The sequence below is a fragment of the Staurois parvus genome, unplaced genomic scaffold, assembly GCF_062004578.1.
Source record: "Staurois parvus isolate SC_StPar_1 unplaced genomic scaffold, SC_StPar_1.0 ptg000865l, whole genome shotgun sequence".
NCBI lineage: Eukaryota > Metazoa > Chordata > Amphibia > Anura > Ranidae > Staurois > Staurois parvus.
In genome coordinates this window covers 468923-495442 of record NW_028318661.1, presented here as the reverse complement: position 1 = coordinate 495442, position 26520 = coordinate 468923, and the positions used below count along the sequence as shown (strand labels likewise).

Sequence of the window (26520 nt, the reverse complement as noted above, 5' to 3'; positions counted from 1 at the left end):
CCCCCCTGAACTCTACACTCTGTGCACAGCACCCCCCTGAACTCTACACTCTGTGCACAGCACCCTCCTGAACTCTACACTCTGTGCACAGCACCCTCCTGAACTCTACACTCTGTGCACAGCACCCTCCTGAACTCTGCATTCTATATGTAGCACTCTCATTAACCCTTGACTATATACCTAGCACTGTCCTGAACCCTGCAAAGTACACTCCTGAACTCTACACCTCTGTACACAGCACACCCCTGAACGCTACACTCTGCACAAAGCACACTCCTGAACTCTGCACACTGTATGTAGTGCATCCTTGGCCACTGTATGTAGCACACTCACTCACGCACCCATTTCCTGCGACATGCTCAACTCTCCCCCCCCTTCCCCAGGTGGAGGCATGTTTGAGTTCCTGCACCTATTCTCCAAGAAAAAAAAAATCCTGATGGCATCACTCTCACAGCTGGATACTCGTTATTTTTTTATTATTGTAGATTAGAAGGAATTTAAATTAAAGCGTGACACTGTCATTTGGCCTTGCATTGCCTGTGGTACCGGAGTACTTTGAAAGTCATACCTCAATACTGGATCATCTGAAAAATATAGGGTGCAAGAATGTGATTGAGCTTATGCAAAACCACAACTTTAGAGTGAGTTTAGCCTTAAAATAATAAAAACTTCAAAAGAAGGTCTACCTGTAAAGCAAATAATGAATACTTTCCACATTCTTCACTCTCGTGAACCGCTGAGGCTTCCTGAAGAATCTTTATCATCTGATACTTTTGGTAGTGCCAGATGCCTTGGTGTCCTCGGTTTGATCTGTTGGCCTCCACACAGGACACACAAAGGACTGAATGCTGAAAAATACTTCAGCATGCTACAGCTCCTTCAGATAGTGAAGATAAGAGGCAAGACAGGAAAGTATTATTTATATTTTTTTACAAGTAGACCTTATTTTGAAGTTTTGGTTCTAGCTACAGAGTCATTAAGTGCAACTATACAAACAAAACCAACATGGACAAAATCAGTCTTCAACAGGCACTACACAGTGGTGATTGTGGTCAACGTTTTTTCTGATGTTATTTGGTTGTTGGATTTTCCGTCAGTAGACACAGCTGAGGCATCTGTAATGTTATTCTCCACCTTGGTGGTCTGAACAGTGGTACTGATGGTAACCTCGGTCTTGGTACTTGATGTGATGGTTTCTTTCAAGGTGGTTGTTGACACCTTGGTGTCAGATGACGGCAATGCCTCCACAGTTTGGGCCATGGTTTCTGGTGCAATAATAGTCACCGAATTTTCTTTCTTCGGTAGCCAAATGGCTGCATACAAGGGTTCAGCAAAAGTTCCCTCAAACTTATGAAGGAGTGTCATTGAGTCCGTCACACCATAGAATGCCACGGTTCCTCTCTGGTGGTCAATATAGACACCGATCCTTGAGAACTTCCCCGATTTTATTAGAATCTCTACATCACTGTGCCAGGCTGAGAACTCTTTGCCGTTCCACTTTAAAGTCCAGGAGAAGTCGTTGCCTGTTATGGCGCTGTTGCTCTCTGACCCCTTCCTGTCGATACATTTGTAAGTCACGCCGATGTAGAAGAGCTCACCTTTGAATTCGACTTCGAAATAGTGGCGGCTCATGTAAAAACTTTCTGCGCTGAGGACCTGGCGGAAGTTATCAAATCGTTCTGGACAGTCAGGGTAAGACTGCTGCCAAGGGGAAGAGTTGGAGACTTTGCGGTTGTTTTGTATTAGTCTCAGGAAACAGTGAGCCGTCGCTGAGTCCAATGTAACATTCGATTTATCTGCAAGGGTAGAAGGAAGGAAAAACAAAACATGCATAAATATAATTTTACATTTATTAAAACTAGTATAAAAAAAATAAATAAATAAAAAGGTGAATACCAGTGAAAACTGCCCAAAGAAAAAAATAAAAACTCCAAGGCAATATTACAGTATATGTCCCAGATCTTTCCAGAATAACCCAACCCCCGATGAAGGGGTTGAACCTCCTGAAATGGGTTTGCTGTCATACATTTAAGGAAACCTTTGTTGTGGATAATAAATATTACTGTACTGACATCTATACCTTGGCGTTGTCCTCCATTCACCAACACATTTAGCTATCCCAGGGGAGTATATTGGTGATCAGTGGAAAGAATGCACCTTACATTGGTGGCCAGTGGCGAGAATGTCCCTTACATTGGTGGTCAGTGGGAAGAATGTTCCTTACATTGGAGGTCAGTGAGAAGAATGTCCCTTACATTGGTGGTCAGTGGGAAGAATGCCCCTTACATTGGTGATCAGTGGGAAGAATGTCCCTTACATTGGTGATCAGTGGGAAGAATGTCCCTTACATTGGTGGTCAGTGGGAAGAATGCTCCTTACATTGGTGGTCAGTGGGAAGAATACCCTTACATTGGTGATCAGTGGGAAGAATGTTCCTTACATTGGTGGTCAGTGGGAAGAATGCTACTTACATTGGTGGTCAGTGGGAAGAATGCCCCTTACATTGGTGGTCAGTGGGAAGAATGTCCCTTACATTGGTGGTCAAAGGGAAGAATGCTCCTAACATTGGTTGCCAGTGGGAAGAATGCCCCTTACACTGGTGGTCAGTGGGAAGAATGACACCCTTGCAATCATACTGCTGGTTCTGCCCAGTGGAGTTGGACCTGGAACTAAGCAGGCACCACCAGATGGGAGGCCAGTTAGCCACAGCTCAAGGAACCCCTAGTCACCCATATAAGGCTATCTTTGGGCACCAGAAAGAGTCTACATAATGCAATAACCATCTTATTCAAAAAGGAACCCTTACCAAATTTGGAGTCCAGCGTCACTCCACCTCAACCTCAAAATTTCCACGCAGGACCACCTTAAACCGCCTGCACAACAGTTTTATTTTTAAAGCATGCTAAAGACCAAAAACCAGGTGAAATTCATTATTCCACAATGAAACTATGGCCCACTCCTCCTGCCCTTTGGGCTTTCCTATTGTATGCTAAATGTGATGCACTGACTGAAAGGGAGGTGTGGGAGGCAAGATGGGCATGTAGGCAGGTGTCTACAAAGTAAACTTTTTTGTGAATAATCGGTTAATGTCTGGTGTTGTAGGGGTTAAATGCTTAGTGCTGTGACTTGCCTTCGCTTGCATGACTCATTTTCTGCTTCTGAAGTGATTTATGCTGGAGAAGACCTGGACCTCTTGGTCTGTCTGTCCAGGGATGGGAATCAGTCAGTAACAAGGGCGGACTGACAACTCATGGGGCCCTCGGGCAATAGGGGATCATGGGGCCCCTGTGTCCTTGCTCAAACTCCAAAAGGCCTATGAAAAAGGTACCAGGGGCATCTCATGGGGCCCCCTACTTACCTCTGGCCCTCGGGCAGTGCCCAAGTTTCCAAATGGTCAGTCCACCCCTGGTCAGTAAGGATGGTGCAAGGATGTAATTTACAGTGAAGTTCCTCTTTATCATCTCTCCACACCCTCCTCTAGTCCCCTGCCTGATTAGGTTACCCTTCTTAAAGAGAAGTATCTCTGCTGGACAGTCCTGGATGGGTGAGTATCTAAAATGTGCTGATCTTACCACCATTAAGGTAAGGGTTACAAAAAAGGAGATTTGGAGGTTGAAAAACAGCTTTAAGTGAATTGTCTGGTCTGAATTACTTGATAAGAGTGTGTGCTTACAGTGCATTGAAGAACTGGGGGGATAAAGTGTACCATCCCTGCAGGTTATAAAATGAAGCGTATATTACAATTAACCCTTGAGGTTATGGAGCATGAAGTGCAAGAAGGAGAAACAGCCAGCTTGTGAGAAGGAGCAAGGGTAGCCAGTGATGGAAGTTCTCTAACGGACCCCAAGTTAGGAACCTAGCCGCAGGTAGGGGTGACCTGGCACTTGGCATACCCTACCAAGAAGCTAGGTCCCTAACTTAGGGCCTGCTGCAGAACAGAACTCTGTTAGGGACTAAGCGTGGAACCAGATGTGTGCAAGACCTTGTGAATGAAGTGCAGTTTCTCCACTCTTTGCCTTTGTGCTGAACATGAAGTGTACAGTTTTGTGAAGAACTGTTGGAGGGCAATCCATGCTCAGCACTATTTCCCTCAAAATGTCTCTGTAGTCAGTGCTGGGATAGGTGTCACTGACAGGAGATGTGATCCTTCTCTGTGTGGGGCTTGGTAAAATAGTTTGGCATCTGGCCATGAAGTGACGCTAGCCCACCTGTGAGATGATGCCAATGTAACAGCATGCAGTTCCCCCCATGCCTTCAGGCAGACCAAGGATTGGCTGTTAGAGCCCTGGTTGAAATCTGAGTAACACGTTTCCTTGGGTTTTCCATCTCATGGGTGTACTGAGCAGAAATAGCTATACAGGCAGGGGCGGACTGACCATTTGGAAACTTTGGCACTGTCCGAGGGCCCAGGGTCAGTAGGGGGCCCCATGAGATGCCCCTGGTACCTTTTACATAGACTTTTTTGAGTTTGGGCAAGGACACAGGGGCCCCATGATCCCCTATTGCCCAGGGGCCCCATGAGTTGTCAGTCCGCCCCTGGATACAGGTGACTGCAATATGTTGCAAAGTGCATGGTTACATATCATAAAGCCAAACTAAACCCTCCTATCATTTTCAGCCAAGGAAGCTGCCATCTTGGCCTCCATTTGATCTTCAACTGCCATGATGTTGCACATGTGATCAGTTGTGACACCAGCTTTTTGATGGTTTGACAGTTTGGTTGAGAGCACAAGCAAATGTGACAGTTAGCATTCCTGACATGCCGGAAATGTAACCGTTTTCTGAAACTGTTAAATAGGTGGCTTTAGATCCGCTTTAACCCCTGGTGAGGGTGGTGCCGCACCACCCGCACAGAGAAATGCGGACCCGCGGGCGGGTGCCATTGGTTCCAATGGCACGCTGCCCGCACTGGAAAATGCAACCGTACTACGAACCGAGGTTCCCGTGCACGCTGCGTTTTCCAAAGAAGTGCAGGGACTTCTTCCCTGCGTGTCACAGGAGTACATTCAAATGAATGGGCTCTCGTGCCCATGCAAAACATGGCCTTCACGGCCGCATAGATGCAGGGGCGGACTGACAACTCATGGGGCCCCCGGGCAATAGAGTATCATGGGGCCCCTGTGTCCTAGCCCACTTCTCAAAGCACACCCAAAAAGCCTATAAAAAAAAGGTGCCAGGGGCATTTCATGGGGCGCCTACAGACCCCGGGCCCTCGGGCAGTGCCCGAGTGCTCGAATGGTCAGTCCACCCCTGCATAGATGTGAACCGGAGGTTAAAGCTGAATTCCAGGCATGAAAAATTTAACTCAAATATATTCTTCAACAACCACAAAGGATATAAATCCACCAAATGCCTTTACAAACCCATATATTACCTTGTAAAATAGCAGTGACATAATCACTGTACTGTACATATCCTGTGCAGACAGCAAAGTTGTGGGAGGAACCCAGCAGGCTCCACCCACTACAGGCTGCCTGCAGAAATCTACAGGAGGGGGCGGAGACAAGACTAGTCACCCTGCACAAGGAGAGAAAGCGGAGCTATGGGAGGTGCCCAGCAGACTCCACCCACTACAGGCTGCCTGCAGAAATCTACAGGAGGGGGCGGAGACAAGACCAGTCACCCTGCACAAGGAGAGAGCACAGAGCTATGGGAGAGGCCCAGCAGACTCCACCCAGGGGCGGACTGACAACTCATGGGGCCCCCGGGCAATAGGGGATCATGGGGCCCTTGTGCCCTTGCCCAAACTCAAAAAAGCCTATGAAAAAGGTACCAGGGGCATCTCATGGGGCCCCTTACTGACCTTGGGCAGTGCCCAAGTTTCCAAATGGTCAGTCTGCCCCTGCTCCACCCACTACAGGCTGCCTGCAGAAATCTACAGGAGGGGGCGGAGACAAGACCAGTCACCCTGCACAAGGAGAGGGAGCAGCAGTGAGCAGACTTTATTATAGGAAGTCTTACAATGGATGACTGCACAGATCTGGAAGAAATACACAAAGTTCACCGAGATTCTAGAAGAATTCACATGATATATGGATTTAGACAATTTTTTTTTATCCCAGAGTTCAGCTTTAGCCCCCTATTCTTGGACAGCACTCAACCCGAAACAGTTGGAATATAAAAGTTAGGGACAGCTACAATTATGTCTCATTTATGTTCAATAAGAATGATCTGTATTGCCGTACAACAAACAATGGGATTAAGTCCATTTCCAGTGCAAATCTGAATATGATTGGCTGTTATAGACAAATAAAGTTCTTATCACGACACCTTTATAAACACACTATGGAGTTTCTGTATATACCGAGTGAATATTCAATGTCTGTTGAAAGGTTCTGCAAACAAAATTGCAACATTTTGCATTTATGAGTTTGTAAGATCAACAGAGGAATTGCTTCGCAGAGTTCATTATAATGTATTTAAAGTCACGTACTCCACCCAGTATCACTACACAATGTGCTCAGATAAGAATAATCTGACTGTCAGGGTGACCTACATACAGCCCAAGGTGTACAGTTACAGCGTGAACAACCACAGTAACCTGAGGAATCGCATTGTTACAAGGAAACAATGGAAAATTCACGCACTTCTAGACCTGGCCATCTGTAAAGACCCCATACAGGAAATATTTTAGGGCTCATTCGCACCATGCACAGTGACCTGCATTTTTTCACACCATGAATACAGGTCACTGCAAGAGCACATAGAAAACAATGATTTCCTATGTGCCTCACTCACACCACAATGTTTTGTGCATGGGCATTGCATAAAAATGCAATGTCTCTGTCTTTATTTCAAATGCAATGAACATGAAATGCAAAAACTACACTGAACTTTTTTTTTTGGTAACTGAACTTTATTGAAAGTAATGATACTAAAGAAAAAAAAAAAAAAGACATAATTGACAGTATTTTGCCCCATCCAGGGATCTGTCACTTCACTAAGGATGACCTAAAAAAGCATGTCAACTATAGGCATGTGCCTGGGAAAATCTGTGCCACACCCTAATCGGCATCAATTTCCCCCGCTGGCCAAATTTTTTGTTTACATTTATTTTAAAACGTGTGCGTATATATATATTTATATATATACTGTACATAAATAATATGAGATTCTGCCATTAGCAGTGTATGAAGTGTGGGGCCCATACCATTATGTGGTGCGCTCACTCTTTTTGGTACAGTTGCCTTTCCTCATAACCAGAATCAGAGAAATTTGCTGATAAGCAGCAAAATGAAGACTTTAAATGCTCCTATCATCAGATATATTTGATGACATCATGTGGTTTTCTCATCATGATCCCACTATCCCTTGCAGCTGCACTAAGTTGCGCCTTTATACTACCTCTGTGCAAGATATACTAAAATATTTACAAAAACATGAGGGGTGTACTCAATTCTGTGAGATATATATATATATATATATATATATATTTCAATATCACCCTCTAGGTTTTGTAGTTAGAGACTGGATAGCAGCCTGGGAGTAAAGCACAATTTCACCTCAGGACTAGCTGGGAGGTTCTACAGGTCAGGACTTCTGGAGCCCTTTCAGAAACTCAGAGAACTTTCTGGAAGAGGGTCAGAGGAGGGGAGGAAGTCTAGATCTGCATGTTTAACCCCCTCCCGCCGGCGCCTCCCGGCCCTTTAAGAGTTTCAGATGCCGGGAGGCGGGGCGTGGTTTTGGGATCATGTGACCGCCGTGATGCGTCATCACGGTGGACACATGATCGGGAAAGGTCCCGATCGAAAGAGCGGACCCGGACCTTTCCGTGAGTAACACACGTGTGCTGGGAGCACGTAGGGTGCGTGCTCCCAGCACATATGTTTTTCGTTACATGAACGCAAATGTGCAGCAGCTCGACATCTAGGCCCAGACGCCGGGAGGCTGCACATTTGTGTGCGGCCGGCGTAAAGCGGTTAAGGGAACTTGTTCAATCCCCAGGCAGGCGGCCAGGCATGGTGACCAAGGTCAACCCTTGGTGCCTATCACATTATTGAGCTAATATGGCCACATGTCCATATTAGATCAATGTTATTGACCCAGTCACTTATGTCATGAGTATTCACACCCCGATTATGTATGTGCAGCTGCAGGGAATCCACTGCCCATAGCTGGTTGGCCCGGCACTGACAGCTTCCTTCCGGGTTCAGTCAAAACATCCCTAGCCCTGATTGGAAGATTTCCCCTCTAATCCTTTTCTGGTGACAGCTGTAACATTTTAGTGTTCCTATCACTTACTGTCTCAGTGACAGGACCAAAAAAAAAAAAAAACAAAAAAGGAGTATGAGTCCACCTGGCAGGAACACAAAAACCAGATAGGGGTTCTCATACTTCCCTATTGAAAAAAAGTTTTGACCACATATAAAAACTTTAATATATGACTTGGAAGGCTTGGAAAGAAACAGATCCGGATCACCATCAAATAGCTCATGCAGAATCTGCCAACACCACCCTTCTCTGAATACAGATATTCATGTTGGCAGCAGTGCCACCTGATCCAAAGTCTATTTTCTTTAGAGGAATTAGAATTTCTTTAAAATCACTCACATTTTAGGAACTCTTCTCTTGTCGTGGGCTCCGGAGCCGATATCCTGTGATTTGCAGGGACTATAGCCGACACCACGTTCTTAATCAGAAGCTCATCTGAAAAATGTAACAAAAATGAGCAATATTCATGGAGTCTCTTCTATATTTTAGATCAGCATTTCTCAACCATTTTTCAGTCATGGCACCCACTAAAAAGGTATGCGCAATCCCAAAGTACCCCACTCTGAAATGTAACGAACCTAAATGTTTATCAATGGGAAACCTGAGCCTGGGATAATGTACACAACCATCCCAGAAGAAGCTCCCCTTTTCCTCTGAGGTCCCCCCATCATATCAGAGCCACCCCTTCATATTAGAGGTCCCCCCATCACATTATAGGTACCCCATCACATGTGAGTTCCTCCCATCACATCAGGGGCCTTCATCACATCAGAAGTCTTCCCATCACATCAGATCCACCCCTTCATATTAGAGGTCCCCCCATCACATCAGAGGTCCTCCATCACATCTAAGGTCCCCCCATTACATCAGAGCCACCCCTTCACATTAGAGGTCCCCCCATCACATTAGAAGTACCCATCACATGTGTGTTTCCCCATCACATCAGAGGCCTCCATCACATCAGATCCACCCCTTCATATTAGAGGTCCCCCCATCACATCAGAGCTCCCCCCATCACATCAGAGCCACCCCTTCACATTAGAGGTACCCCATCACATGTGAGGTCCCCCCATAACATCAGAAATCCTCCCATCACATCAGAACCACCCTTTCACATTAGAGGTCCCCTATCTTGTTAGAGGCCGCCCATCACATCAGAATCTCCTCACATACATTAGAGCCCCCCTCCCATAAATGAGTTCCCCCATCACCAGTCCCCACTTCACATCAGAGCCCTATCTTGGCAACAGGCCAAGTGGTAAAGGAGGTCTTCCTCTGAATGCATGGGGTGGCCCTACATGCAGCATGCCCTGAATCAGAGACGCGTGGGCAAGCCAAACGCCAACATAATAGCCAAAAATGGTGCCATACATCCTGGCCCTATAAAATCAACGTTTGTTACGGTCCGCCCTCACCATGGCAGCTCATGACATTGATCCAGAGCATACTGGATCCTGTGTTCTTTGGAACCCAGATGACAACCCAAGGTGCTGCAACACTCCGGTTGAGGAACACGGCTTTACACGGCATTATATTATTGTTATACCATAGAAGCATCAGGAAGTGAGCTCAGAATTTCAACTAGCATGTCCACTGAAGCCCCAACTAGGACTGTAAAATATACCATGAGTGCTGGCAACGGCCAGTATAGAGCTGTAAATGTGGTCACAGTATGAGCACTTCTTCTCATTAAACAATCTGGACTTTGATCTCTAGACTAGATTGTAAAGATTGAGCTGGTCCACCAGGTCTTCAGCTGAATATGTGTATCGCAATGCATGCCACAGTTGCATGGCTCAAATTTCATGGATATGGGCGACCTTGAAGTGAAAGTCAAGGTACCAGACTAAGGTTCAGTAAAGGAACCCCTTGTATGTATATTGAAAACCTTTAAAACATAAACAGAAATTGTGAAAGGACCATAAAACCAGATCACGCAGTCCTGCTGTTCTATTTATTGTTTTTAAAGTTAAAGCCTTGGAAAAAGTAATACTGCAGAGGGTCAAGTTGGTGACCTGATGTAGTCACATGACACTAAGAGGTGGTTTGCTTTGCATGCCATAGTCATCCTATGCATTGAGTGCAATCTTCAGATGAGTAGTTAGACTTGTGCTAATTGTTATCTTATCCAGCAATGGGCAGTCATAATCGATGCAGAGGGGGCTCTGACATGATGACGTCAGTGCAGCTTTCCACATCCTGAATGTGAATGTAGGGCATTGTGCACTCACAGGAGACCTTCGGGTTTTCCAGACTGATTGACATTGGGTATCACTCAACCCAGAAGACTGAGGACACCTAGTTGTCTAACTGTGGGGGGGGGGCAGCACCTGAGAGGAAGTGATATTTGCAGCCCAAGCTACTATTTTGCTTCAACCCCTTGCTGCAGGATTATGTTTTTAATATGTACAAATTTGGGCTTTAAAGCTGAACTCCAGTTATGATTTTTAGTGCATAATTACATCGGTCCAGCTTGAGTCAATGTAAGTAGACATTTTCCATATCTGTGGAACGTGTGTGTGTGTGTGGGGGGGGGGGGAGGTCTCAGTTACTCATTCAGTATTGCCACCTTTCATAGAATATGTATTTGTATCAATGAATACAAGGCACTCTCTGATTGTATGAGGCAGGACGATGATGTCATGAGATGTCATTTGTGGTGTTAGCCTGGTGGGCCTTGTAGGCTTCAGTTATTGGTGGTTTTGGGACCAATTTCCAGTCGGTGTACAACGGTACAAATGGGATCTTGACGGATGATTTTATCAATCCAATACCACTTTAGTACCACCATACTGACGAATCATGCCCTATACAGCTCACCTTTCTTGCATAGAGAAAGAGATCTCCTTACATATTATAACTGTTGATTACCAATGGTTGACGCAAGTTTTCTGTCTGGATCAGAATTGCTGATACGACCAGGGGCGGACTGACCATTCGGGAACTCGGGCACTGCCCGAGGGCCCGGGGTCAGTAGGGGGCCCCATGAGATGCCCCTGGTACCTTTCATAGGATTTTTGGGTGTGGCTTGAGTGTGGGTAAGGACACATGGGCCCCATGATCCCCTATTGCCCCATGAGTTGTCAGTCCGCCCCTGGATACGACTACACTTCCCCAATATATTTTATTCAACTGAAAGCTTCTATATGTGGTCCAATTGGACAGGAATCGGTGACACTGGACACGGTATATTTGTATACATTAACACTTAATGTACCTACGAGATTTGTAACTGCACAGAGTGGATCATCCCATTGGGGGTCTACACTCCCTGCAGATGTTTTTTGCTAATTGCTGCATATTCGTGTATACTCAATAAAGTAATTTTAATGAACATTGTGTAGTGCCTATAAAGTCCATTCTATGGCCTTCCCTCCCTGTTTGTTTATTTCAGTATACTTGCATTGGCTCAAGCTGGACCAATGTGACCCATACCTGGAGTTTAGCTCCACTTTAAAGGGAACTTGTGAAAATATGGGAGCTGCCATTATTAACTTTACTAGTACAAGCTCCAGGGCGGTCATCCAGAACCTGACCTCAATGGATCAATGATCTGGAACCAACAGGCGGCTGGTCGAATCTGTTGTTGAAAGTAGTTAACGATTGTGTGTGAAGTCAAGAGAAATAACCTGAGGCTTTAATTTGGAACTTTTGATTTTCCAAACCCTTAGTACTTTTCTACAGTCACGTGGACTTTTCCATGCAAAAGCGTCCCTTAAGGACATTTGAGGTCAATTAGGTCACCTAAACACAAGTTTAAATATTTGCTCACTGAAACGGTTAAGCACACGTCATGTACTGAAAGGAGCTTATAACTATCTTGAATCATAACCTGTGTTGAGATTTCTTATCTGCCCATATTAAATCTATAATCACATTTGTTTGCATGCAATGCTTGACTGTAAGGTGCAGTCAGGAATTTAACGTCAGGGTGAAGCCGAATTATGCACTACAGAGCCCTACTAACGCATTTTTTTTTTTTTTTTTTTTTTTTTAAGTCCGCAAACGTGAGACTGTAACGAAAAAAACCCGTAAGTGTCCGCAAAAAAGTGCAAGTGCAGAAACACACACACGAAAAACGTGCACTTAGGGGTGTGTTTGTCCTACCCCCGAAAGGGCTGGACCGTTCACCCGATCCCCCGGGGCACGAAGCTCCTGACAGGGACAAGGTTCCCATTTGGTCCTCCTGGCCAAAAGGCCTGGTGGACCACCGTTCCTTATGCCCAGCCGAAGCCGGACATCCAGTACTAGGCAAGGGGGTTCTCCCGAAGAGAAAACCCCCTAGGGATCAGGGGAGGAAGGAACCGTATGGCCACACATCCTCCCCCTAGACTTCAGGTAAGGCCCGAGGACCCACACCCTCCATCCGTGAAAAACACACACATAAGAAAGCAAAAAGTGACAAAACGTGGGAGTGAATAAATAAATAGAATAAAAATAAAAAAGTGGTACCGTGCCTAATAGTGCACAGACCAGGCCCTGAGGCCCGTAGCAAAAATTGCCCTGGACTTAGCCAAAAGACCTGGTCCTTAGGGCGCTGTGCAAAAAAGAGTGTAAAAACAGTGGCCATGTGTCATCTTCACACCGTGGGGTCCCACACCCAAGTGTTACTAGTGACACCCCTGAGCGCGTCTCCTCAGGGGGCACTGAGTTTGCGGACTTTTTGCCTCCTCAGCCCCAGGCCAGACCAAGGTAGCATGCTCAAACCAGGAGGAATTGGGTCTTTCCGGTCTCCCCAGAGGAATTACTCCCAAGGCCCCAGAACGAATCATGGCGCTCCCTGGTTTCTGTCCCTCCGGTACTAGCCTTCCGGACCCCCATCATACCAGTGAGGGTACTGTACAACAACCATCCCCGTAAACTAGAATGGTCGGTAGCACCCCCACTGGACACTGATAAGAACAGATACTACACTTGATCTTAGCCAAAAGGCCGAGAAGCGAGAAGCCCTACTAACGCATGCTCTACACCCCTCTACATTTTCTTTAATGAGACATCAGGGGTCTAAAAGGGGTCTAAGAGCCCCTGATGTCTCCCCAATCCTCCAATGAAGCTAATGGAGAACAGATTATGTTCCATTAGTTTATTTCCCGGCCATATTGGCTGGGAAAAGTGACACCAGGACCCTAATACCATCAACGCCTGTACAAAGTTATCATACTTTTAAAAGAGGTATAGACTCCAGTTGTTTTGGCCACGCCTAATGTTTTTGCTATCTCTCTGATGGGTTTGTTTTGTTTTTTCAGCCTAATGATGGATTGCTTCACTGATAGTGACAGCTGTTTGGATCTCATCTTGAGAGTTGACAGCAACAGATTCCAAATGCAAATAGCACACTTGAAATGAACTCTGGACCTTTTATCTGCTCATTGTAATTGGGATAAAGAGGGAATACAAACACCTGGCAATGGAACAGCTGAGAAGTCAATTGTCCCTTTACTTTTGGTCCCTTAACAAGTTGGAGGCACATATGCAAACTGTTGTAATTCCTACAATGTTCACCTGATTTGGATGTAAATACCCTCAAATTAAAGCTGACAGTCTGCAGTTAAAGAACATCTTGTCGTTTCATTTCAAATCCATTGTGGTGGTGTATAGAGCCAAAAATGTTAGAATTGTGTCGATGTCCCAATATTTATGGACTTGACTGTACACCAGGCTTCTTTACATCATGATGATTGGATTACGGAAGTTACAACAGGTCCACCATGCAGATCCAACCTAATATTATAGATCCATTCTTCCTCAAAAAACACCTTAGGCCCCCAAACTGTGACGCTTCTGGGAGGCACGGTACAGGCATGGCCAGACACCCCAACCACAGGCCTACAGGTTCTTCAGATAAAGCGGATCATGGGCACAGATACTATACAGAATTAAAAAGGATCATGTCAGATCCATGTGTGTATTGCCAATGAAGCAATGTGCCAACCCACCTTCCTTTGCAAACTCTTGAAGCGTATCTGTGTACGAGGTTAACAGTAGCTGAATAAGTTTCTCTGTTGACTCCGTCACCACCTTCCTGATCCCAGACAACTTGTCTTTCAGCCCAATATAAACGCTGGGGATCGTGTCATCACCCATTGACTTCTTAAATTCACAGTATTCCTAAGAATGCAACGTAACAGGCATGTTTAGAAGAGGAGTGTAAAAACAAAGTGAAGAATCAATGTGTACATAAAAGACAATTTTTTTTTTGTTTTGGATAGAGTGATGAAGAAAGTACAGGGAAAATCTTTCAATGGGGTCAACTGTTCTGGTGACAGCTATGTCAGGAGCAGGATCTGAACCCATAACCTCTGCTACATCCTGCAGTAGCTTTCCTTGCTGTGCTACCTGAGATGCTGGACAGCATCCTGTCTGAACACTTGGATAATTTTGCCTTGTACCTTGTTTCTGATGAACCTTGAACTCCTTGCTCCTCCCATGATTTTCCCATTTAAGCCATGCCTTTGCAGTGCCTCTTTGCCAGATTATTATGCTCTCTCCAGCCGGTATCTTGCTCCTTTGCATACCTGCAGCTGTCCTTATCTCCACCATCACTCGTTACTGACCTTCTGGTACTAAAACACAGCAAAACCCATCACCACCATCAGGAGCTCTGGTGAATACTGGTTAGTGCTTAGACTCCTCACCCTGGGTGAGCCCATCTCATCGGCCAGGGTGACCTGCTTGTGTACATATCCTGCTGGTTGATGGGGGCCTCTCTACCACTATAGCTACTGGTCGAACCTGACCTCTGACAAGCTAAGACAGGATTTCCCCTTACTTTGCTTTTTAACCGTCCCTCATGCTACCAAGGAACTTAAAAACAAAAATTGGATTTTAGACACATTTGATGATATTAGACTAGTTGCCATAACTTATTGTACGGTACTTTTTGTCTTAATTTTTTTTGACAACTCATACCTGAAGGAAACAGGACTTGCTCTTGTGTTTTGCAATGCCCTCAACCTTGGCTTTGGCCTTCTTCAGGTCATTGCACTTATGTTCCAGGTGGGTCTTGATCCCCACAGACTGGTTGATAGCTGCCTTCTCCCTCTGTTCCAGGAATTCTAGGACTTTGGAGTGGGCTTTCTTCACTGCTTCCTGTAATTCTTCAAACTGGAGGTCGATGGACTTTCTGGCATCAGTGACAGAATTCTGAGGAATACAGAATTCACATTAAAAAATGGGCTAAAATTATCCAGTTATGATCTGTAAGGGATTGAAAGATGTAATACACACTCTATGGCAACTAGTACAAGAACACCCTTCTAAATTTTTGCGTTCAGGTGTCTCCGTTGAAGGTTATCATTGATTCGACAACATACAAAGACAACTTAGACAATTGAGCTTTTCCAACCTTGTGGTAATATTCTGGGGAAGACCATTTCTGTTCCAGCATGACTGTGCCTCTGTGTACAAAGCCAGCTCCATAAACACATGGTTTGACTAGTTTGGTGTGGAGGAACTTGAGTGTCCTGCACAAAAACCTGACCTCAACCCTACTGAACACCTTTGGGAATAATTGGAATGGCAATTGTGAGTCAGATCTTCTCATTCAACATCAGTAAATGACCGCACAAATTATTATTATTATTATACAGGATTTACTGTATGTAACACCAACAGTTTACACAGCACTTTACAACAAGGGCAGACAATTACAATACAATTTAATACAGTAGGAATCAGAGGGCCCTGCTCCTTAGAGCCTACAATCTAAGAGGCAGGGTCAAGAGACACAAAAAGGTAATAACTGTGGGGGATGAGCCGATGGGAAAAATAAAAGTACACTTGTTAGGCGGGGGCATGGTAGGCCTCTCTGAAGTAAAGGGTTTTCAGGGATTGTCTAAAAGTGGACAGACTAGGATATAGTCAGACAGATTGGGGTAGGGAGTTCCAGAGGATGGGAAAGGCTCAGGAGAAGTCCTGGAGACAAGCATGGGAATAGCTGATAAGGTAGCTAGGGAGCAGGAGGTCCTGGGAGGAAGGAAGGGAACAATTAGGTCAGTATTTATAGACTAGGTTACTGATGTAGCTGGGGGCCAAGTTGTTGATGGCTTTGTAAGATGTTAGTATTTTGATTCGTTGGGTGAGCAGAAGCCAGTGGAGGGTAAGGTGGATGAGTCTGGCAGCAGCATTCATGATGGACTGGAGGGGGATAGCCTATGTAAAGGTAAGCCAATGAGGAGGAAATTGCAGTAGTCGAGGCAAGAGATGACGAGGGAATGAGCTAGATGCTTTGTGGTGTCATTGGATTGGAAGGGACATATTTTGGAGATGTTGTGGAGGTTAAGGCAGCAAGCTTTGGACATTGATTGGATGTAGGCCAAAAGGATAGTTCAGAGTCCATGGTTACACCTAGAACCTTGGCATCAATTGAGCTGTCAATGTTGATAAGACAGTGGAAGGGGCACGTGGAGGAGAAAATATTATGAGCGCTTTTTGGATAGATTGAGTTTGAGGAAGTGTTGTGACACCCAGTTTGATATGTTCATTAATAAGTGAAACTGGATGTCACACCACTTCCTAAAATGATGTGGAGACTGATGGAATGAGCTAAGGGGTAGAGCGATAGATTTGAGTGTCATCAGCATAGAAATGGTATTGGAAGCCATGGGAGGGTATTAACTGACCCAGGGAGGAAGTGTAGCTGGAGAATATGAGCGGTCAAAGTATAGAACCTTGGGGGACCCCAACAGAGAAAGGAAGAAGAGAAGAGGATGTAGAATTGTAAGTGACACTGAAGGTGCAGTGAGGTAGGTAGGATGAGAACCAATGAAGAGTACAGTCATGAAGACCAAAGGATTCGAGTTTTTTGAGGAGAAGGGAGTGGCCACTCTGTCAAAGGCAGCAGAGAGGTCTAGGAGTAAGAATACAGAATAGTGTCCTTTGGTTTTGGTTGTTAGTAGATCATTTGTGAGTTTTAGGAAAGCAGTTTCTGTGGAGTGTTGAGGGTAAAATCCAAACTGAAGTGGATCAACAACATTATTCTCAGTGAGGTAGTTGCACACTCAGTTATAGACAAGACATTCAAGGAGCTTGGAGGAAAAGGGAGCAAGTAGATGGGGCATAGGTTGTTAAGATTGGTGGGGTCCAGTGAGGGCTTTTTAAATATGGGGTGACTAGTGCATGTTTTATAGAATTAGGGAAGATGCCAGAAAAGAGGGAGATATTGAAGATGTGAGTTAGAGAGTGTAGGAGAGGCAGAGGTAACCATAGCATTTGCAAGGGAACTGGAAAAGTTCAGCAACCTCGTCTATGGTAGCGGGGTTGAATGAGGGAAGTAATGATTGTACCTGTCGACATGAATTGTGAGGGAGATATCTGCACAGAGGAGATCTCATCACAAATTGTATCAATCTTATTTTTAAAGTGTTTGGCGATCTCCTGGACGGTGAGTGAGTTAGTCGGTGGAGGCAGTGGAGGACAAAGAGTTGAAGGTAGAGAAAATTGATGGGGGCTGTATGAGAAAGTGTTAATGAAAGTGATAAAATAGGTCTGCTTGGCAGTGAGCAGGTAAGAATTGTATTGTTGGAGGGCAGATTTATATTGGTTGAAGTGTTTCTGAAACTTAGTCTTACGACACAGGCATTCAAGAGCACGGCTATGTTTTTGATACTTCTGGTCATGGCTGGATCTAGGGGTGTGCTATGCTGCCCCAGATTCCAGTTGCCCCCCGCCCAGAACTTCCTACTAACGAGTCACATTCCCCCTCCAAACCGGATGCTGTGCCCAATTCCCCATCCCTGCACTGTACATGCATAGTCTGAGCAGTGGCAGCAAGATCTCCTCCTCGGCTCTTCCCAACTCAACATAGAGCTGAAATCCAACTCTCTTCCACTCAGCTATGATCTGCAGGGTAAGTAGCTGATTACCATTTTACACTTCTGACCTGTGGGATTCCCTCGTGAGAATGGAAGCATGGCTGTAGTAACCAGTTACACAAATGTGCAAATTGTAGCTGAGTGAAAGAGAATGGGATTTCAGCTCTGTTTATGTGGGGAAGAGCTGAGGAGGAGATCTTGTTGCCTGTGGTCAGATTGTGCATGTACAAGGGAGCTATGCTGAATGCTCACCCAGCAGTCACCCCTGTGCTCTCTCCTTCCTGGGGTGACCCCTGATCAAGTGGTGCTCTATCCTTTCAGCTGTGACCCCTTTCCACTGTCCTTCCAGTGGTGCCCCCTGACCTTCTCTTTCCAGCGGTGACCAATGTCCTCTCTTCTTGAACAGTGACCCCTGTGCTCTCTCCTTCCAGTGGTCACAGCATTCTCTCTCCTGCCAGCCTTGACTCCTGTCTTCTATCCTTCCAGTCGTGACCCCTGCCCTCTCTCCTGCCAGCGGTGACCCCTGTCCTCTCTCCTGCCAGCGGTGACCCCTGTCCTCTCTCCTGCCAGCGGTGACCCCTGTCCTCTCTCCTGCCAGCGGTGACCCCTGTCCTCTCTCCTGGCAGCATTAACCCCTGTCGTCTGCCCTGCCAGCATTAACCCCTGTCGTCTGCCCTGCCAGCATTAACCCCTGTCGTCTGCCCTGCCAGCATTAACCCCTGTCGTCTGCCCTGCCAGCATTAACCCCTGTCGTCTGCCCTGCCAGCATTAACCCCTGTCGTCTGCCCTGCCAGCATTAACCCGTCGTCTGCCCTGCCAGCATTAACCCCTGTCGTCTGCCCTGCCAGCATTAACCCCTGTCCTCTGCCCTGCCAGCATTAACCCCTGTCGTCTGCCCTGCTGATTCCCAGTACACTGCCTTACCAATTCTTGTGCACTCTCCTGCTGACCCACTGTACACTGCTCGGCTGACTCCTGTACGCTGTCCTAAAAACTAATAGCCCCGGTACATTGGCCTACAAACTACTGATCCTATCCTCTGCCCTGCTGACCTCCTGTACATTGCCCTGCTGACCTTCCATCCTCTGCCCCCTGACATTCTTTAATGCACCCCCACATCAGCCAGGTTAAATGCGGCCCTGCTTCTGGTGTCATCTGTTTACCAAGGTTGTCGGGTTGGGGTCTGATTCTGTATGTAGTGAGGGGGGGGTAAGCTTGTCTAGGGAGGATGACAGTGAACTGTTGATGAAAAATGGGCACACATTTCTATAGACACCTTAAACAATATTGTGAAAGGCCTTCCCAGAAGAGTGGAGGCTATTATAGTCACAAAGGAGGGGCATATTGATGTCCAGGGTTCTGGAATGATGTTTGTGGGTCATGTCTTCTCATCCAACATCAGTACCTGACCTCACAATGGGCAAATTTCCACAGACACCGTTAAATCTCATGTAAAGAGTAAAAGAGTAAAAGAGTGTAGGCTGTTGTAGCAACATGGGGGGGGGGTTCCATAATAATGGTCATGGTTTTGGAATGGGATGTCCAACAAGCTCATATAGGTGTGATGGATAGAGGATCTGGACTGTCCTGCACTGAGTCCTGACCTCAACCCAACTGAACACCTTTGGTATGAATATGAATACCAATGGTGAGCCCAGTCTTCTCATTCAACACCAGTACCTGACCTCACAAATGGGCACAGATTCCCACAGAAACACAGCAAAGAGAGGCAACTCCATAATAATGACCATAATCTTTGGAATGAGATATCCAGCTCTGTATAGACATGGTTTGACTACTTTGGTTGGCATGGAGGAACTCAAGTGGCCTGCACAGAGCCCTGACCTCAACCCTACTGAACACCTTTGACATGCAAGTGTCCACAAACTCTTGGCCACATAGGCCGTATAGTATACCATTGGGCATTTTTGTTTTTAGATGTTACTTGAGATCACAACCCCCTGATGAAGCCACGTGACCAGTGGCGTAACGCGTAGGGGTGGGGCTACGACGTCACTCGGAGGAAGCCGGATCACTCAATAGACGGCAAGTGCATGACTCAGAGGCCAGCAGAGGATCTTTGATACAAGATTGCAATATATTGAACGTGTAAAATGTGAGTTCATTACCGTATTTGCCGGCGTATAAGACGACTTTTTGACCCTTGAAAATCTTCTCAAAAGTCGGGGGTCGTCTTATACGCCGGTACACATGTTAGGGGGGCTGCGGCATTAAGTACAGGGGTTTGCAGGGGCTGATGTCTCTTACCTGGACCCAGTCCCACGACGATCCGGTCCAGGAAGCGCGGCGTCTCCTTCAGTTCGGCCACTGGATGTTCGTGCGCTTGCTCGGCTCCGCCTCCTCACCGGTGATTGGCCGCCAGAACTGTAGCTCAGGAAAGGCACACAGGCGGCCAATCACCGGCGAGGGGGCGGAGCCGAGCGGCCCCGCGAAAATTGAGTGCCGGAGCAGCAGGTAAGTGTGCTGTGTAGAGGTGCTGCTGCAACCACATATGCTGGCTGCAGCAGCACCATACGAGAACAGGGTCAGCAAGTCTCAGTGGGAGGAATAGTGCCCCATCATTGGTGTCACTGATACCAATGATGGGGCACTATTCCTCCCACTGATACCAACAATGGGGCACTATTCCTCCCACTGACACCAACGATGGGGCACTATTCCTCCCCCCCACTGACACCAACGATGGGGCACTATTCCACCCCCCACTGACACCAATGATGGGGCACTATTCCACCCCTCACTGACACCAATGATGGGACACCATTCCTCCCACTGACATCAATGATGGAGCACTATTCCTCCCACTGACACCAATGATGGGGCACTATTCCTGCCACTGATACCAATGATGGGGCACCATTCCTGCCACTGATACCAATGATGGGGCACCTATTCCCCCCACTGATACCAATGATGGGGCACTATTCCTCCCACTGATACCAATGATGGGGCACTATTCCTGCCACTGACACCAATGATGGGGCACTATTCCTCCCACTGACACCAATGATGGAGCACTATTCCTCCACTGATACTAATGATAGGGCACTATTCCTGCCACTAATGCCAATGATGGGGCACTATTCCTGCCACTAATACCAATGATGGGGCACTATTCCTGCCACTAATACCAATGATGGGGCACTATTCCTCCCACTGACATCATTGATGGGGCACTATTCCTCCCACTGATACCAATGATGGGGCACTATTCCTCCCACTGATACCAATGATGGGGCACTATTCCTCCCACTGACATCAATGATGGGGCACTATTCCTCCACTGGTGTGCATTGGAAGAGGGGTAGTCTTATACGGCGAGTATAGCCCAAACACTACATTTTAGCAGGAAAAGTAGGGGGGTCGTCTTATACGCCCAGTCGTCTTATACGCCGGCAAATACGGTACTTGGAAGGTGGGAATAAAAAGGTTTTAAAAAGGTAAAGCACTATGTCTTCAATTTTTTCCTGCATGCGGAGAGACGTAAGGAGAAGATAAATAGGAGGTCTGAGACAACATAAGGAGGGATTAATCCCTGAGGGGATAATCAGCTGATAGAGGATATCTTCATTGACCCAAAAGGAAGGATCTCTGTATTTAATCAGAAAGAGCTCAAATCAAGCAGGTTCCAAGGAAGGTGAACCGCAAGCGTATATAGCCTAATTGTAGGCATTTAAGGAGGTGAGCTTACATCTGCACTAATTGAAGGATTCACAAAAGTCACTGATTGAAGAGCAACAAGCACCGAGTCACGATTTGTTATAGATGTTGGGACTATTAATTTAGAAAGTATTTAATTATATTTCACATGAGTCACTAATTGAAGAGGAATAATCACTCAGTCACATGTTTTGCATTGTATTTAGGATTATTAATTTATTATTGATTTAATGATATTAATTTTGTTTATATGATTATTTGGCACTAAAATCACTGTAATTAGATTTATTAATTTTATAAATTATTGGGATTTTAAATTAATTTAAAAAGGTAAAAAAATCACTTAGTCACAAATTTTGTATTTTATTGAGGATTATTTATTTATAATTGATTTCACACTAATAATTATTGATTGGTTGGCACAAAATCACTTTTAATAGGTATCTATTAATTGCATTTGGAATTTTTAAAAATAATTATGATTTAAGGGTTATTATGAGGTATTAAGGAGCGCAACATACATCGGTGAAATAACTTGAGTTCACCATTTAAAAATCCCATGTACAATTGCTGGTAGATCTAAGAAGAATATAACTAAAAGTCTAACTGATAAGTTGACTGAAATAGAGAGTATGGCTGCAAACACGATTTGGCTTGCACGAAAGTACTCTTCAGTACTAAAAATATTCATGTGCACTAAATGTTGGTACTACCTCTCCATTACATTATACTGATAACTACAGGGGCGGAGCTGATATCATGCTGATATCCATTATTTCTGAATATCACCAGTAGGCTACAGCATATTATGGGAAAGGCAGAACACACACTGGAAGAAAAAGAAAACATTTTGCACATGTATCGGTTATTTAGATATATGGAGACACCAAAAGTACTTTTTTCACAGAAAACGTTTTTGACCTTTTTCAGATAGACTTCTTCAAAGCCTTCAGCTCACCTGTATTGATGTGCTATTGGCTTCCAGTTTGACAATGGCATTCTCAGCGGACTTCAGCTTCCAGTCATAGTCAGACACTATTTGCTGTACTTCCTCCTGGGGACATGAAAAAAAAAAAAAAAAACATGTTTACGAAGACAACACCGCTCCAAGGTCGGTGACCTCTACACCAAGATCTATACACTTGATACCGGGTGCCTTTTCCGCACAGAGTCCAATGGCAAATAAAGACTGCGATAGCCATACTTCCAGTAAAAAATTCATCTTTATTAAAAACTTATAAAAATTCTTCTACAAACACCTAATGGGGAACTCAGTACTCCAGCGAACGCGTTTCACGTTCTATCAGTGCTTAGTCAGAGCTATCAGCTCCATTAGCGTTTAGTCATGGGTCTGTTATCTGGAGTACGGAGTTCCCCATTATGTGTTTGTGGAAGAATTTTTAGAAGTTTAATAAAAGGTGAATTTTTCAGCCATCAGAATTTTTCTTTGCTACTAAAAAAATGTTTACTTTAGATCCCCGTTTTTTGCGTTTTTTTTTTTTTTTCTTTCAAACCTACCCCCTGGCTTGCATCTGGCTCTGAGCTCCCTCAAGGCAGCATCAGCCACTGAGCTGCTGGGAAAAGCTGCTGAAGTGTTAAAATCCACCCTGATTACCACTGTAGGTAGAGTCAGCAGAGGTTTCATTGTGCTTACAGGTAGGACTGCTATTGATGAAACATTTCTGGGCAGTGCCATTGTATTCTCAACATTATTCATATAAATAAAGGTGCAGCGCTAATACATAAAAAAACAAATAACAAATGTGTGAATGTTATTCACTTTCATACAGTATTATAGACGTCACTAGGCAGCGTGACGTCAACATGAAGGCTCCTTACTGATACGTTTTGTGCACATGCACGTTCTCAAAAGGCACCCACCTCATCAGACTCGATGAGGTGGGTCCCTTTCAGAACGTGCATGTGCACAAAACGCGTCAGCAAGGAGCCTACGTGCTGACGTCACGCCGATGGCCCGGCAGCTATCTTTGTGAATGATCTGTTACTTGTCATTGTGTTTTATGCTCCACGTGGTTGCAATATTTTTAAACCACTTGCCTACAGGGCACTTTTACCCACTTCCTGCCCCGGCCAATTTTCAGCTTTCAGCGCTGTCACACTTTGAATGACAATTGCGCGGTCATGCAACACTACCCATATGAAATATTTATCATTTTTTTGAGACAGAGCTTTCTTTTGGTGGTATTTAATCACCTCAGGGTCTTTTATTTTTTGCTAAACAAACCAAAAACAATTGAAAATTTTGAAAAAAAGTTTTTAGTTTTGGTCATAAAATTTTGTAAATAAGTGATTTTTCTCCTTCACTGAGGTGCGCTAATGAGGCTGCAGTGATGGGCACTGATAGACTGCACTGATAGGTGGCACTGATGGGGAGGCACTGATAGGTGGCACTGATGGGCATTGACAGGCATCACTGATGGGCACTGATAGGCAGCTCAGATGGGCACTGATATGTGGCATTGATGTGGCACTGACAGGTGGCACTGCTGGGGCTACACTGCTCATCAGGGCACACTGTCCCTCTCTGAGAAATGCCGATTACCGGCTCTCCTCGCCTCCGTCAGCGTGACAGCTTGTGAGGAGAGAAATGCCGATGACCGGCATTTCCTAATTTACATGCGATCAGCTGTGATTGGACGCAGCTGACCACATGACCGGGCCGACGTCTTTGGCTCTCTCTGTTGATCGGTGATCCACCACCGATCGCCACGCTGCATTCCCCCGGAGCCACGCACGCGCGGTTAGAGTGGGAGGACGTCATGTGACGTCCACCCAGAACAAGAGAACCACCTTGTGCCCGTCATTTCCTTATATGGCGGGCGGGAGACGGTTAAATTAAAAACTACACTATATTACGCTGTCTTCTGGCTCAGTATGTGAGCTCTTTCCTTAGGAGGCGCTTCACCTTTGATGGATCAGTGACTGGCGAAAGGGAGTGGAGGAATGCATCCTTAGGAGTCATTTCCATTCAATGTTGGTTTGCTTCTTGCGTCTGGTGAGTGCGCAGTGGTGGAGGATTATCGCAGAAGTCACTTTTTATTACTGATCACTATCGGTTCACACAATACGTTGGACTTTTCATTGCTGGTCATCGTTGGCACACAGATTATTTTTTGGGACACTGTAATACTGTATGAAAGTGAATAACATTCACACATTTGTAATTTGGTTTTCATGTATTAGCGCTGCACCTTTATGTATGTGTTTATATAGTGGAAGCAGAGGGTTTGCCATTTGTGCTAGCTGCTCATATACTCCTTTGCGCTCACTGTCCACATTTTTCACACGCTATCATTATTCATGCTTTTTCCTTTGAAGAGCTGCACAACCCTTGTGCTTTATTGATGGACCCATGGGTCAGTCAACTTACTGAAAACAATGCACTCCCGGTGTGGCTGATCTCTGAGGTTTGTAGGCAACATGAGGCTAACAAGGAACAAGAAGCATGCTGATAGGGGGAGACAGCAGAGTGATCACCTTTCACTGCCCAGTCCCAGGCTGGGGGGGGGGGGGGAGAGACCAGACCTGTAAGTGTTACTGAACTGCAGCAAAGAAAAAATTAGGTCTCCTGCCCTGCCAGACAAGGCTGCACTGTGTGGTAGAGCTGTGCAAATCACAGGACTGGATGGACAGAAATACAAATCCATTGGCAGGTAAAACAGCCCCCATATGTATTTTATCGGTGTGTTCCACATAACAGCTTTGTCTACACACACACACACAATATTCAGTACTTGAAGTGGCCACCCAGATTGCTGGATGCTACAGGGTACTAATTAATTGCAAAATAGGTCAGCTGACATCTCAGTTTATTTAGGGTAAACATATTCCCACCCATTGATTCCATACAATCTGATACAAACCGGCTCACAGCAGGAAATGTTTTTCAGACAGAACAGCACACTCCCATATCCCGGTACAAGTCCAGTTCATAATATTCTTGGGAACAGAGTGGTTATATTTGTTTAATGCGTCAATAAAATTTAGTCAAAAAACAATGACCGGGGACACTGCCTGCTGGTCAGTCTGTATACAACGTAGATACACTCTTTACATACTCTTCCAACTACAGAGATGTACAGTAAAAAGAGCAAATTAGGTAAATCACTTTTAATTCTCTTTAATGTGTAATCCTGCACAACAGCAGACATGTGAAATCAAGCTCTCAGGAGTCTGCACATGGATAAAGAAAGAGCTTAGTAGAAATAAGCCAGACCAGTTTTCAATCCGCCATAGTCTTGGCAATTATCAGGACATTTTTCCCAAAATTTCACATAACTGCATTGGAATCAGTTTGGAAAGTGAAATCAAGGAGGCTGTTGATTTTAAAAGGTGAAATGGGCTTTAAATTGCTCCTGAGGGTCATGGAAGCTTCTTTCACCTATTCTGGACCCATTAGGCTTCATGTACACTGGTTGCTCCTAAACATGAGTTTAGGAGCATTTGCCATTATTTTTTTCCGAAACCCCTAAACTCCACTCAAAATAAAATTCCACGTAAACATAGGCCTTTGGCCGAGTTTAGAAGCAGCCACATTTAGGGGAGGTTAAAACTTCCCTCTCCTAAAGAATTGTGTTCAGTAGAGGAACGTTTACCTAAAGACCACTGAATGCTACATTTACAGTCAGGTCCATAAATATTGGGACATCAACACAATTCTAACATTTTTGGCTTTATACACCACCACAATGGATTTGAAATGAAACAAACAAGATGTGCTTTAACTGCAGACTGTCAGCTTTAATTTGAGGGTATTTACATGCAAATTAGGTGAACGGTGTAGGAATTACAACAG

The 26520-nt window shown here is 45.3% G+C and overlaps 1 protein-coding gene and 1 pseudogene across 1 annotated transcript in view; both read right to left on the bottom strand.

Moving 5' to 3' along the window:
• Nucleotides 1-448: 448 nt before the first annotated feature.
• Nucleotides 449-26520, bottom strand: part of LOC149443247 (tripartite motif-containing protein 16-like protein) — a 47848-nt gene continuing 21776 nt past the window's right edge. The window contains exons 2-6 of the mRNA XM_089655717.1: nt 22663-22758; nt 15121-15354; nt 14148-14319; nt 8551-8646; nt 449-1796 (exon numbers count right to left, since the gene is read on the bottom strand). Coding sequence (XP_089511843.1) covers nt 1033-1796; nt 8551-8646; nt 14148-14319; nt 15121-15354; nt 22663-22758 — 1362 coding nt within the window. The 3' untranslated portion in view covers nt 449-1032. The remainder of the gene's footprint in view (nt 1797-8550; nt 8647-14147; nt 14320-15120; nt 15355-22662; nt 22759-26520) is intronic.
• LOC149443248 (U2 spliceosomal RNA) lies at nt 13041-13155 on the bottom strand (annotated as a pseudogene).